General features: G+C 38.2%; 1 protein-coding gene across 1 annotated transcript in view; it reads right to left on the bottom strand.

The window, feature by feature from the left end:
* The window catches only part of mdn1 (midasin AAA ATPase 1), a 156,519-nt gene that overhangs the window by 18,881 nt on the left and 122,634 nt on the right, over positions 1-15,004 (bottom strand). The window contains exons 80-91 of the mRNA XM_073056375.1: positions 14,760-14,974; positions 14,528-14,659; positions 13,180-13,364; positions 12,010-12,171; positions 11,331-11,468; positions 9,460-9,598; positions 8,592-8,773; positions 7,254-7,391; positions 6,421-6,559; positions 5,311-5,618; positions 3,806-3,955; positions 2,531-2,632 (exon numbers count right to left, since the gene is read on the bottom strand). Coding sequence (XP_072912476.1) covers positions 2,531-2,632; positions 3,806-3,955; positions 5,311-5,618; positions 6,421-6,559; positions 7,254-7,391; positions 8,592-8,773; positions 9,460-9,598; positions 11,331-11,468; positions 12,010-12,171; positions 13,180-13,364; positions 14,528-14,659; positions 14,760-14,974 — 1,990 coding nt within the window. The remainder of the gene's footprint in view (positions 1-2,530; positions 2,633-3,805; positions 3,956-5,310; positions 5,619-6,420; positions 6,560-7,253; positions 7,392-8,591; positions 8,774-9,459; positions 9,599-11,330; positions 11,469-12,009; positions 12,172-13,179; positions 13,365-14,527; positions 14,660-14,759; positions 14,975-15,004) is intronic.

The raw sequence follows: 15,004 nt of genomic DNA, 5'->3' as shown, positions 1-15,004 counted from the left end.
TTTATTCCCACTCTCTGCCTCCTGTCAATCAGCCACTGCATTATTCATGCTAGAATCTTTCCTGTAACACCATGGGCTCTTGTTAAGCATCCTCAAGTGTGGCATCTTATCAAAGTACACAACATCCATTGATTCTCCTTTGTCTATTCTGCTTGTTACTTCTTCAAAGAATCAAACAGATTTGTCAGGCACGATTTTCCCTTAAAGAAACCACGCTGACTTTGGCCTATTTTATCATGTGCCATCAACTACTTTGAAACCACAACCTTAACAAACGATTCCAACATCTTTCCAACCACTGACATCAGGGTAACTGGCCTATAATTTCCTTTCTGGAACATCTGGACATCAAAACAAGACCTAGGCCAGGGGTGGGCAAACTTTTTGACTTGTGGGCCACAAAGGGTTCTAAAATTTGACAGGGGGGCCGGACCAGGAGCAGATGGACGGAGTGTTTTGGTAATACACCTCATAAGAGAAAATAAAATATCATGGGATATGTAGAAAACATGTGCTTTAATTTCAATTGAAAATGAACAAATGCATTACAACAAAATATCTGTCTTTGAAGTCCCATGGTATTTATCTATTTATTGAAATGACTTTTAAAACACTGAAAATTAAATGAATAAAATACAGCTTTTTTTAATAGTAACAGTTATTATTTTAAAGCACTGAAAATTCTGTTATCCTTCAAGATATTATCATCATCACTCTCCTCCTGACTGTCTTTATTTCAAAAACGGTAGGAGATGCAGGTCTACTTGTCCTGCTCCTTCTTATTCAATTGTCCCGTGCCAAAACTCAACAACGACCAGCAGAAGGACAGAACAGTGACAGCGCGCCAGTATGCAGAGCGCGTTATTTGATCTGGAGCGCATTTTTTATTTTGAGAACGTACGTGCACCTGCGCACTACTCATGTCCATCACTTAACAGAAATGACATGTAACATGTAAGGCTTATTGAAAAAAATATTTTCAAATGCATTTTTTACATAACACAACGAAGAAACTTATTTTTAATTTCAGTGGGAACAGTGTTGTTGGTCTTCCTTTTTAGCCAGCGCATCAAAGTCTGGATTTAGTTTTGTTGTGGCGATTCTCAGGATGGATCTGAGGTGTTAACAAGGTTTATTAATATAATTTCATCAAGTTCTGTGGGCTGGATTAAAAAGCTTAACAGGCCGCATATGGCCCGCAGGCCGTAGTTTGCCCATGCCTGACCTAGGCCTTACTACCTCCTTGTGCAATTGGATCCTTGATTTCTTCACTTGCACATCCCAGTCAGTTTGGATTAGGAACATCATCTCCTCCACAATCTCTATCAGCACAAGCGGTTAGCCCCCTGCTCTACTCACTCTACACTTATCACTGTGTGGCTGAGCACAGCTCCAATGCCATATTTAAGCTTGCTGATGAATCAGCAGACAGGAGGGAGACCGACAATCTGGCTGAGTGCTGCCTAGCAACAACTGCTTACTTCATGTCAGCGAGACCAAGGAGTTAATTGCTGACCTCAGGAGGAGGAAACCAAGGGTCCATGAGCCAGACCTCATTGGGAGATCAGAGGTGGAGAGGGTCTGCTACTTTAAATTCCTTAGTGTTATTATTTCCGAGGATCTGTCCTGGGCCCAGCTAGTAAGTGCAATTGTGAAGAAAACACTGCAGTGCCTCTTCTTCTTTAGATGTTTGTGAAGATTCGGCATGACATTTAAAACTTCGATAAACTTCTACAGATGTGTGGTGGCATCACGGCCTGGTATGGAAACACCAATGCCCTTGAATGGAAAATCCTACTAAAAGTAGTGGATACAGCTTAGTCCATCAGGGTAAAGCCCTCCCCACTACTGAGCACATCTACACAGAGTGCTGTTGCAGGAAAGCAGCATCTATTATCAAGAACCCCAACCAACCAGACCATGCTCTCTTCTCGCTGCTGCCATCAGGATGTTGATACAGAAGCCCAAAGACTCACACCACCAGGTGAAGGAACAGTTATTAACCCTAAACCATCAAGCTCGTGAACCATAGAGGATAACTTCACTCACCCCAGCACTGAAATATTCCCACAACCTGTGGACTCACTTTCAAGGGCCCTTTATCTCATGGTCTCAATATTTAGTATAATTTTTTTCCTCTTTTGTACAGGCACAGTTTGTTGTCTGTTGCACTCTAGTTGTTTGTCCATCTTGTTGGGAGCAGTCTTTCATTGTGTATTGTATTGTGTTACTTAGATTTACTGTGTATGCCCGCAAGAAAATGAATCTCAGGATTGTAAGTGTGACATATGTACTTTGAGAATAAATTTACTTTGAACCAAATATAATTTGATTAGTTCAATAATTTCTAATCTATAAATAAAATTCTCTGTAGCTGAGTAAATGGATAACTTTTGTATCATTAAAAATGGAGAATAGTTTCAAGCTCTTATACAGATGTTAAAATATGAAAATTGTGAAATGATAAGCTTCAGTTAATTTGCAAACACTGCAAAAGATAATACTGATGAATGGAGCAGATTTTTTTTACCTGTGTTTTGTCCTGAGATTGTCTTTGAGATGCAAACCTTGCAGTCAGTTTGGATTCATGGCCTTCTGACTGATTAGCATCCGCAGCTCCACACCCTTGTTCCTGTAACATTCAACAAAAAATGTCTGACATCATTGCAACATAAAGTACAGTGCAGGGTAAATGTTTTAATCTGGGGATGAAAATTAGTGATTTAAGTTTCTGCATATGGTAATTTTCTCTCTCTTTAGTTTGTAATTTCTTGCTTGTTGGAACGTTTCTGTAATAAACACTGAAGTAAGACGGAGCAATATTAAGTAGAAATGCAAACTTTAGTTTTTCTGAAGTGTTATTAAACTTCACTTCCCTTGAATATATTTATTTTGACTCTGGGCATTTAAAAATAGTTACTGGATCAAATAGTTACCACTTTCAACATTACTCTATTAGACCATAAGACAGAGGAGCAGAATTAGGCTATTCAGCCCATCGAGTCTGCTCCGCCATTCCATCATGGCTGATTCCAGATCCCACTCAACTCCATACACCTGCCTTCTCACCATATCCGATAGTGCCCTGATCAATTAGGAAACTATCAACTTCCGTCTTAAATATATCCATGGACTTGACCTCCACCACAGTCTGTGGCCAAGCATTCCACAGACTCATCATTCTCTAGCTAAAAATATTCCTCCTTATCTGTGTTCTAAAAGGTCTCCCCTCAAATTTGACACTGTGCCCTCTAGTTCTGGATACCGCCACCATAGGAAACATCCACTCCGTATCTTTTCAACATTCAGTCGGTTTCAATGAGGTCCCTCTGCATTCTTCTAAATTCCAATGAGTACGGGTCCAAAGCTGCCAAACGCTCCTCATATGTTAACCCCTGTGTTCCTGGAATCATTCTTGTGAACCTTGTCTGGACTTTCTCCAATGAGAACACATCCTTTCTGAGATATGGGGTCCAAATATTGCTGGCAATCTAAGTTGTCTATAGGTTCCGGCATTTCTCTTCCCTCCTTTATTAAATAGTGGACACATGAACTAACTTCCAATCTGTGGGAAGCATGCAGAAGTCTGTAAAATCTTGTTTAGATGATCATCTTTAGACCATACTTGTTTTACTGAAACAGAGACTGACGCAGTCTGACAACCCAGAGAAATTTCCAAGTAATGCTCTCCATTCTCTAATGATTCAATTACTTCAAAGATTAAAGACATAAACAGCAATCCAAGATTGTGCGTGATTAATGTGCACTAGCACATGGCTGTACAAATCTCCTTGTACTAATGTACCTCCTTAGCCTGATCTCTCTCAGTTGCAGATCCTGCCACCTCCACAGCTGTATCGCTCTGAAGGTTCTCCTCTCCAGTTTTCCCTGCAGCTTCGTGCTCCATTCGTTGTTTGGACTCAGGAACATCCTGGTCTTCCATATTGTCGTCTGTCTGAAAAAGAAATCAAGGATTTTAAAATGAACCCAATCAATCACCATAATTTAAATTGAAATATCCATCGAGTTCCATGAGGTGAGACTATTAAACAACTTTATATTTGAAAACTTGCCTGGAACAAGATGTGTAAGTGGACATTACTCTGAGCCTGCACAAACATTAATGCAGTTTAAAACATGTTAACTCAAACCTTCAACTGAAATTAGACTACCAGATAAATTGGACTTGCTGATCACAGTGTAAATGTGCAAGAACAAAGGTTCATCACTGCACCATAGTCTTCTTGCATGCCAACAGCTAAGCCTCCCCTCAACTCTGAGATCCATTCAAGACTGGCTGCCAGCCAGGCCAATGAGTTCCATGAATACTTTGCCCTTAAAACAACAATAAAAAGCCCAGCACACAACAAACCTGGCACAAGCATTTTATGCAAGCATCCCCACCGGAAGCAGTAAATCAATAAAGATACCTTAATTTAAATAAAAACACATTAAGGCGCTTCACAGCAGCACAGCAAATGGAAGCAGCCTTGCACCTTCTGCAAGATCCCCAGGTAATGTTAATTGTTGGATCCACAAGACACAGACAATTGCTCCAATTAGCAAATGCATGGAGTTTGGAATTAATCAGTTACCTCTTAAAAGTGTCAAACATTACAAGTTAATTATGTTTGCAGACAGCAAGCGAACCCAAAAACATGAAATAACATACCCTTCTATGCAAGGATTGACCAATAAAGTAACATGTTAAATACCAAGACTAACTGATCTGGAGATATTGGTAAGTTGAAGCAATTACATCCATATATATATATATATATATATATATATATATATATATATAATAGTATATATATATATATATACTTATTATCCAAATTAAGCATTAACATACCAATTTAGAATTTAAAAATTTCCTATGCCAGTTGCAAGAGGATGCAATGACTGAAAGGATTCAAACATCAGTAAATCAAAGGTTTAATGGTTTAGTGAATTAATAAACTTTCAAATTGACTACCCAAGGCTTCCAATCTTCTTGATCTATGAGAACAGAGAGCAAATATGAATTTTGCTATTCCAAATAGTAAATCAGTCAGGTACCATTGGAAGATCCAGATGCCAAGCATTTCCCCATAGTGAAAAAAGGGGAGGGTAGTAGTGGGTTTAGAACAGTTAATTTGGCAGCTTTGATCTACTTTCCACCATCTGCTTGTAGAGAACAAGCTAAGCCCTGGAAGATCACCTATTCCTTAGTAAAAGATGCTGTATAAATACAAATTACTGCTCACTTTCTCCACAGAGAAAAAGTAAATACCAAACCAAAAAGCAAAAAGTAAATAAATCACATACTTCTGACTGCAGACCCTCATCAGGCACTCCTGTATCCTCCCTGCCAGATTCGTTTTGTTCATCCTGCTTTGCCAACTGTTCCTCTTCCAAATTTTCAGATGTTTCTTCTTCTGGGAGTTTTTGATCTGGATTTTCACTTTTTTCCTCATCATCCTCCTTTTGATTTTTCTCCTCAGTTTCATCACCAGTTTGAGAGTGATCTTCAGTCTTCTCTTGTTCAGAACTCTCCTCCATTTTCTGGTCTTCCTCGTCTGCAGGGACCTCGTTGAAATCCATTAACTTTTCCTCTATATCATATGGATTGTCTCCTTGATAAAACAAAATGCATTCAAAACCCACTATAGTTGTTCTGTAGTAGAGATGCAAATTTTAAGACTTTAAAGTGGAAAAAGGAGACAAAAGCATCAGAATAAATAATAGGAGCAAATGAAATCAAGTAGTTTCATCTTAAGTTTTCATTTATAATTCCATCCAAAACATTTTTGCCCACACCACCCAAACTATTTGTCAGCCAACATGGGGAAGCTGCCACTTATCTTCAATCCAATTTTAAAAGAAAACAGCCAACATACCTACCTTCAATCACTGGAAGACAGTGATCACTTGACAACAAGAATTCGACTCATTCACAGAATAATATCTCTGATGTCAGGTGCTGGCAAGAGACTCCAGCCATGCAGTCAAAGACCAAGCAAAGATCAACACACTCAATATATTAAAAAGCACACAAGAAATTCTGCTCTGCATGTCTTGGCTTTTAGCCAGCCAGTGGTGTAGCGGCATCAGCACCGGACTTTGAGACCAGTGGTCCCATGTTCTAATCCTGCTGGCTCCATGCTTGCTTTCCAGCTGGCTCTTTGCTCGCTTTCCATCTATATTGGGTTAAGTTTCAAGCTAGCAACTCGGCCTTGTAAAAAAACAGACAAGCTAAAGCAATGACAAGGTTGTGCCACAAGGCATGGAAAGGAACAACAAATAACTTGGCTTTAAATCCACTACTACATTCAATCAGTTTTGAAAATATTCGAGCATCAATACTGTAAAAGCTAACTTCTAGGGTGTTTTGTATGTATTAAAGTCAGCCCCATAACTAACTGGTATCATCGTTACCTTCTTCCTCATGCTCATCTTCACTTTTATCCCCATCTTGGTTTTCAAGATTGAGATCATCGGGTAGATCCAAGGCTTCTACTTCTGGTTGCTTCTGTTTGCCCTGATAAGGGTCTACTTCATTTTCATCGTACTCTCGCTAATGTAACAAAACACATGCAAACCAAGACAGATATTCATTTAAAATGTGTAAATGCCACTAATAAACTACCTGCCTATGAACAAGTTCAGATGAAGTGTAATCAGATCATCATACCCCCAACTCCACACAGCAAAGTCTAAACTACATTAACAGTAAAAGCTACGCATTGCATCTTCTTGGATAAATCTTGCTGCAGCAGGCATTTTAATGGGTTATTTCTTTAAACTCAAGAGATAAAAATTTTAAGCTAAATTTATTCTTTGTAAGTGGTATTGTGGATTCTCATTTCTTGGGAATTTGTCGACTCATTTCATGAATTTTAGACTCAAGAAATTCAGCAGATGCTCTTAATCTTGAGCAATATACACATGTGGGACGAACTCAGTACACCAGGCAGCACCCATGGGGTGTAATAAACAGTCAAGATTTTGGACTGAGCTCCTTCGTCAAGATTGTTAAGTTTCATAAATTTGTTCTGGTAGTCAGGACATCACAAGATTTTCAAAATGTTAATTAAGAGAGGAAGTAAATTTTTGTACTCTGAATTTTCATTGTTTTCTGTTAGCAGAGTAACAGATGAGAACTGCAGTTGGCAACATGGGAATTTGATGCATTAGCACAGGTACTTCCAAAGTACATAATTCCTAACGTAACTGCAAATACAAGCACCTCTTGGAGAAAGTGTCACTACCTCATCCAACTGTTCATGGATTTTGTCTTTGCTTTCCTCTCTTTCTTTTTTCTCCTCCTCCTCCTGTTTTTTTGTGTCACTGTCATTTTGATTTGCTGCTTCCATATTGTCATCTTTCGCAACGAGTTCCGACTGCTCCTACAACAATTAAAGTGTTAACAGCCAAAATTAAAAACAGTTAAAACAACATCCAGGAATAGATCAAATCATCAGATTAAAGTGAGACTTCTTCATTTAGTGGTAGTGATGTTGACAAATTCAGAAAATCGCCAAGATATATAGTAAATCTTTCCAAAATTTATTTGAGTCTCTTTGAACCTCCTTTAAATATTAAGAGGACGCCTCTATTTTCTACATCAAGACCGTAAGACATAGGAGCAGAATTTAGCTTATTTACTATCCCTCTCAACCCCATTTTTGTGTCTTCTCCACGTAACCTTTGATTCCCTTACTAATCAACAACCTATCAGCCTCTGCTTTAAATATTCCCTAACACTTGGCCTCCACAGCAGGTTGTGGCAATGAATTCCATAGATTCACCACCCTTTGGCTCAACAAATATTTTCAAAAATAAATTGCAAGTTTTATGAATTAAGAATTTGTCTGTGCCAATTTTAACTTCTAGGTGCCCACCACACAACTTTTGATGGATGCAGGACAGTCTCTAGTTGTCTACTTCCTTCGCCACTCATCCTGCTTTCAGGCCCATTACCTGCTTGCCAATCTCTTCAAATTCAACTTAGAAAGGAATTTTCAACTGTTTTACTGATGAAATGAAAACTATATATTTTTTTAAAAAATAATTTATCTAAAACAATCTATAAGAAATATAAACCAGGAACACTAGATATGGGGAAAAGGTCAGGGAATTCAGAAGTTAATGTTCATGTTTATCTATCCATGACACAGAAATGGTAAAAACTGTAATCCACACTATATTTTAGCAACACTAAGATGACTCTGATCACTTTTCATTCAAATGGACCTTGTTTTTGTTCTAATTCTGTTTTTTGCCCTTTTAAAATTGAGTAAAAGATATGTTTAATTTGATTTTCTTTTGAATACTGCTTAGATGATGCTATGTCCCTATGATGCTGCTGCAAATAACTTTTTCATTGCCCTAAAGCATACAGGTTCCTGAGCATATGACAGTAAACTTTGCTTTGCTGTTTCTGTTCATTTATGTATTTGGAATGCAATGAGCCTCACAGATACAAATTGGATTTATTCTTCATTTCCAACTTCACAGTTTTCAAAAAATAAATTTTAATGCAAGGAAATATTAACACTGAAGCTAAAAATAGATTTACTCAGATTTACAAATGTCTCACATCTTACCATATCCATCCCTGGTCCAGTTTCTTCAGCCTTATCACTAGCATCATCATCATCGTCGTCGTCATCACCTCCCCAAAGTCTTTCATCCAATTTGTCAGCTTCAGCATCACCCAGGTCACCCATCTGTTTATCCAGCTCTTCTTCTTCGTCACTGTCTGATTCTTCATCATTATCCTGCTCTCCTGTTGAAAAACACAATCAGCCCCTTAAATACCAGTTGCACAGCTGGTCACTGCTTCTGGTTTCAGAACAGTACTGTATCAGTTTGATGACAATTAAGTGGGTACATTTGAAAGCAAAGCACCTCAGATGAGAAGAATAATTACATTCACTATATTTCATGATGCAAATAAAAACTGAAAAACAGATGAATTTGAGACTTTCAAATCATAACTGAAAGAATCTCACTGCACTCAAAACTGCTGTCAAGTTGGAGTCATTCTACAATTAGCTGTGAAATGTTGCTAAGACCTAATGCTACAATTCTATAATCAGTTTCAATAGAACCAAACAGAAAGCCTGATGCCAAAAAAACATTCAAAGTAGCAACTTAATGGGTTAAGGTATCATAATTTAGAAATCTGTAAGTATTTAGAAAACAGCACAGCTACTGTGAACATGACCATGCAGCCATTTGATATTCACAAAATAAACAAATTTCCTGCAGACAAGAAAAATATTGAAAGTTTAAAATATAACATGGATCTCTGCATTCATGTTTCTTGGGCTCCATTCCAAGTAACTTTCCAAAAGCTGCAAATTTAAGTTCAAAACAATATTTTGATGGTGTGATGCACAGAAGATCTACATTCGATTTGGTATTTTTGATGAGTTCAAATTTTCCTCAAAGTGTGACTTAAAAATCAACCTTGTTCTTTGGGCTCTCCATCGTGCAGCTTTCCATCAAAATCCTCAGACATTTCTATGGCATTTTCTTCATCTTTAACATCTGGCATATTTTCTGGGTCCTCTTTCTTTTCTTGGTCTTTGCAGAAGGTATCTTCAACCTTAAATAGAGGAAGGACACAAATGTTTCAAAGATGACGACTACCCAGTTACCAAACTCAACAAAATTCTTCTCAATTAGTTCAGCAATGAAGGAAAGTTCAGATTCAAATAGGTGCTGGAATGGGTGAGTAAGAAGGCAGTAGGGGGCTGAGAAAGAAAGTGAAGAAAAATGACTGAGATAGAAATAGGCTATTCTGAAGCTACTTCAAATTTTTCTTTAAGGAGCAGATTTTTCACCTGCATTCAAAATAGAGTTACAATTCAAATAGAACAAGTTGAGTAAAAGAAACAGACTCCAAACTTTTACTACCACCTAGTAATCTTGTGGGTTAACAATACTATATAGGCCTTACAAGAGAACACCGGATGCAATTCGAAGTGTAAAATCTAGTCTATTTCCAACATGGTCAAGATAAAATTGAGAATAAAGAATTCATTGTTACGGTTGCATTATGCATGAAGCCATAGTACACCATTTTAGATCTCTCAATTACCTCTTCAATCAATACAAAATATGCAAATATTAAAATAAATAAAACAGGCATTTTGCAAATTAATTGCACAGTACAGTCGGCCCTCCTTATCCATGAGGGATTGGTTCCGGGACCCCTCACGGTTACCAAAAAACGCAGATGCTCAAGTCCCTTATTCAACCTGTCTCAATGCGGTGGACCTTAGGACCCAGCAGAACCCCAGACCTTATTTAACCTGTCACAGTGCAGTGGACATTAGGACCTGGCAGCGGTGCTCTGAATCTGCAGTATTTCTGTTTACAAAAATAATCACGATCACGATTGAAAATAAAGTGGAAATAATAAAGCGATCAGAAAGAGGTGAAACACCATCTGTCACTGGAAAAGTGTTAGGTTACGTCAGCCAACGATCAGAACAAATTTAAAGGATAAAGTGAGAAAGGCCCTGCTCCGATGAAAGTTACAATTATTACTAAGCAACGCAGTGGTTTAATTATTGGGTTTTGGGTTTTTGATTCTCCACATCAACCAGACACGGATTGACTGCGTGCTCAGGAGCGATCTGTCACTGGATCGAACTCGGGAACTTCCATTCCTGAGCACGGCACTGAAACATATGTTTTTAAGTGTTTTATATGCATAGAGAGGTAAAATATACACTATATACTAAGACAAACGTTGGACTAACTGACTCTAAATAATACCAGATGTACCTGTTCTGACTTGCTTAGTAAGAGAACTTCCGATTTTTTTCGATCCCGATCCACGATAACCCACGCACATCCTCCCGTATACTTTAAATCATTTCTAAGTTACTTATAATACCTAATACAATGGAATTGCTATGTAAAATAGTTGTTATACTGCATCGTTAAGGGAATAATGACAAGAAAAAAGTCTGTACGTGCTCAGACAATGAGTGCTGGAAGAGCACTTCTGGGTTTTCTCAATTCTCGGTTGGTTGAATTCGCGCATGCGGAACTCGTGGATAAGGAGGGCCGACTGTATGTATTTAGATACTACTTTTCTATCAGCAGCACACCAATACACTGTGCAGAAATTCTAAACTACATACAAACAAAATATTTTAAAAATAAAATAAAAACATTAAAAGTCAGTCAATTGTCAATGAATAGTTCTTCATAGCAACAGAAACATCTGATGCAAGGATCCAATGTGCAGATATTTATAGAATCAATCCGAAGATCCAAATGAAATGTTACATCATGTAACATGTAAAAAAAAATCGAATACATACCTGGTCTTCTTTTTCTATCTTGTCGCTAACGTCTTTCATCCCTTCACCTTCTCCAATCCCTCCACCCTCATTATCATGGAATTGGGTTGAACCTTCACCTCCTGCATCCTCCATCAACTCTTTTGGAAGGCAGAATCCCTGGCAATAAGAGATACCACTTATCATTTTATTGTCACTTACACAGTTTGTTAAACCATCAAAAAGGTCAGCATTCAAGTCTGTTTGCCTTCCCCATCCATCCTGGAAAATCACTTGCTCCACTAAATTTATTACAATAAAACTAAATTTTGTAAAATAAAAGGCATTCCAAGTATAAGCAAATCATCCAATACATTGATTTTCTCATAAATTAATTACAATGTGTTTTATTAAATAGCCTAGTTTCATTTTAAATATCCAAAATATGGACATATTCAATCAAACCCTATCTTCATTCAAGCCTTTACTTCCCCCAGTGACCAATACGGGGTCGGCGGGGGGAGAAAGAAGTAAAACGAAGAATAACTTTTATTGTACAGAGAAAGCACAATAGATATTTGAGAGGCAGATGGCAGGATAGAGAATAATGTACAAAATATGATTACATAACTTAAAAAGGTAGAAAAATGATTTTAAACTCAACTTAGAAATACAGATCAATTTTAATGAAAAGCGCATAGAAACCACTGCTTCAACATACCTGCATAGCAAGGTCTGTAAATAAATGAGTCAAGATGGAAAGCAATTTTCCAGTGCTCCTATGAGTTGTGATGGAAACCATCAGGTAGTACAGGATTAGTTCGGAGTAGGAAGTCAACATGGGAAGCAATCGCACAATACTGCGGCAGTTTTGATTGAACAACTAAGGAAGGAATATTTAAAATACACTTAGACTTTTGGCTCTTTACAATACAACTAAATAAATCAAATAAAGGTAGGAGGAAATGAAATGATTAGAAATCTAGTTAATTTAAAAAACTTCAATGATTTGGCAAAGACGAGAACGGAATTTTGAGATACCAGCTCAACATATTTGAGCAAATTTGCAGGGACTTGTTATGAGTCTTAATAATTTGTCTCAGATACTTAGAGAAAGAATTTACAACAATCTTCAGCATGCTACTTTCACAGTGATGCCTATTTAAACTACAAACCCTACAGGGAAGATTAATAAATTTTTCAATCAACTGCTTAATCCATGGGCTGCTCAAAATTCTCTTTGGGATAAGAGTGAAAATTGTCCCCATCTAAAGAATACAAGACAAGTGATTTTGTTACATTCTAATTACTAACATTTTAAAAGGTGCAGATTTAGGTTCCAGTTTTAATTTGATGACAGAGATCAAGAACCCCCATTATTAAAACTGCAATAATCTGAAAGGGAAGCAGATGGTAGACAGTGGAAAAATCTTTCTCCTTTAGAAAAAAGTCTCCATAACCACAGGCTTAAATTAAGGCAAAGGTATCTGGAGGGATTTGAAGAAGATTTTACAACAACTCCCTGTGCACCTGCCTTTATCCCATAACACCAAAGTGTAACTGAAATCTACTTCAGAGGTTGGGAGGAAGCAGTTACACTCAAGATAAGCATCTGAAACTCCATTAAGTCTATGGCCAAATACTTGGAAGCTTACTTGGTATACTTAGTTAATTGAAGCCCGGAGTAGATATAAGTGGACTGAAAGGAATCATTTCTCTTCTGTATGACCCCTTAACACTTCCTCTTTTCTTTATGAATAATAAACTAAGTCAAATGTTGTTTCTGACGACACACAACTAAGAATTTCTAATACAAATAATCTAAGAAATCGGTTACCTCAGCTTGCATTTGGTGTCAACAGCTTTCTAGCCAAGATGCAAAGTAACCAACCTGGTACTCTTCTATTGTGCACTCCTGCCGATGATCTATGAGCTTTTTCAGAAGGTCTGAAACTGCAGCAGTAACTTTCTTGAGGTTTAAGGAGCTGATGTCATTTGCCATTTGATGCTCCAAAACTTCACTTAAGTATCCAGTCGGAATAGAGCGCACTTTTGCTTCATCTTCATTTTCATTTCCTGTAGTCCAGGAAAACATTGTTAATATGCAGTAACTGGTAACTGATCACAAGAGATTCTACAGATGCCGGAAATCCAGAGTAACACACATAAAATGCTGGAGGAACTCAGCAGGTGAGGCAGCATCTTTGGAGAGGAATAGAGTCAAAGTTTCAGGCCAAGACCCTTCATCAGGACTAAAACGGAAGGGAGAAGAAGCCAGAATTAGTAGATGAGGGGAGAGGAAGGAGTACAAGTAGGAAGCTGATAGGTGAAGCCAGGTGAGGGGGTAGTTAGCTGGGTGGGGGAGGAAGTGATGTGAGTAGCTAGGAGGTGACAGGTGAAAAAGAGAAGGAGGAGTGGCTCAGTGGAAGATGAGGAGAAGGGATAAGGGGGGAGCCAGAATGGGTAATGGAAAAGGAAAGAAGTGGAATTACTGTAAGTTGCAGATATCAGTGTTCATGCTGTCAGGTTAAATGCCACCCAAGCAGAATAAGAGGTGTGTATCCTCCAACCTGAGAGTGGCCTTGTCATAGTAGTAGAGGAGGCCATGGCCTGACATGTCAGTTTGGGAATGGGCAGTAGAATAAAATGACTGGCCACTGGGAAATCTTCCCTGTTGTGGACGGAGTGAAAGTGCTCGAAAAAGTGGTCCCCCAATCTACGTTATTTGTCATCGAGGTAGAGGTGGCTACACTGGGAACACTGGATACAGACGATGACCCAGACAGACTTGCAGATGAAGTATAACCTCACTTGGAAGGACTCTTTGGGGCCCTGAATGATGGTGAGGGAGGACAGATCACAATGTATTTTCAAAGATTAACAAAGAGCATGGCTACTACTACACGAATTCCATGGAATAAACTGGCCTTCTGTGAAGATAGAGCCAACAAACTAAACCCGATTGGTCTGTGTGCCCCACTGTTCAAAATTATTCCCAACTCTACTGGCTTTTACAAGCTACTTATCTGAAACAGCCATCTGAAAATGGCATTTTACCTGTTAAGCATTCCATAATGCAACAGCTTTCTGACAGTGAGAAACTTGAGATTCAATAGGCTTTAAATGGCGATAGTTAAAGTAACATTTTAAACTACACTACAACTGTCCAGCAGCATTCCTCTCACTAATGTAACTTTTGAGATTTTGAAAGCAGCAATGTTTAAAATTAAAATGCCAACCCATGACTTGGCCTTGTTCCTGTTCAGCTTCTTCCTTTTGCCCTTTCAATACAGTCTGCACAGCACAGAGCACTGTGTTAATAACCGGCTCCACCAGTGGAGAGAAATCCATTTCTGAATCCACACTGGAATCTAGAATTTAAAAACATGCAACGTCAGTAGTCAATGTGCATCATGGCGAATTTAATACACTGAAAGCATATTGTTTTACTTTTGTACACATAATCCTTACCATCAAAAGTCAGATTCAGGAGCTCTTTCTCCCATGTTGTAAATTCAGTCACCGCACAACTAGCTTCCTTCTTAATGTATTCTAGACTGCTGAATAATACTGGACAGCAAGTGCTCTGGGAACCAGCAACAGCAAAAATGGCCTGTATATCTTGCAGATGAACAACTGTTCTACTTAAGCAACCAATCCCTGATGAACAAGTCTCAAAACATGTCCTGCCAAAATAAAAATGGAAATGGAATTAT

This window comes from Hemitrygon akajei, chromosome 9 (assembly GCF_048418815.1).
Source record: "Hemitrygon akajei chromosome 9, sHemAka1.3, whole genome shotgun sequence".
NCBI classification, from domain to species: Eukaryota; Metazoa; Chordata; class Chondrichthyes; order Myliobatiformes; family Dasyatidae; genus Hemitrygon; species Hemitrygon akajei.
The sequence above is the reverse complement of the archived record's forward strand: the minus strand, read 5'-3'. Positions and strand labels throughout refer to the sequence as shown.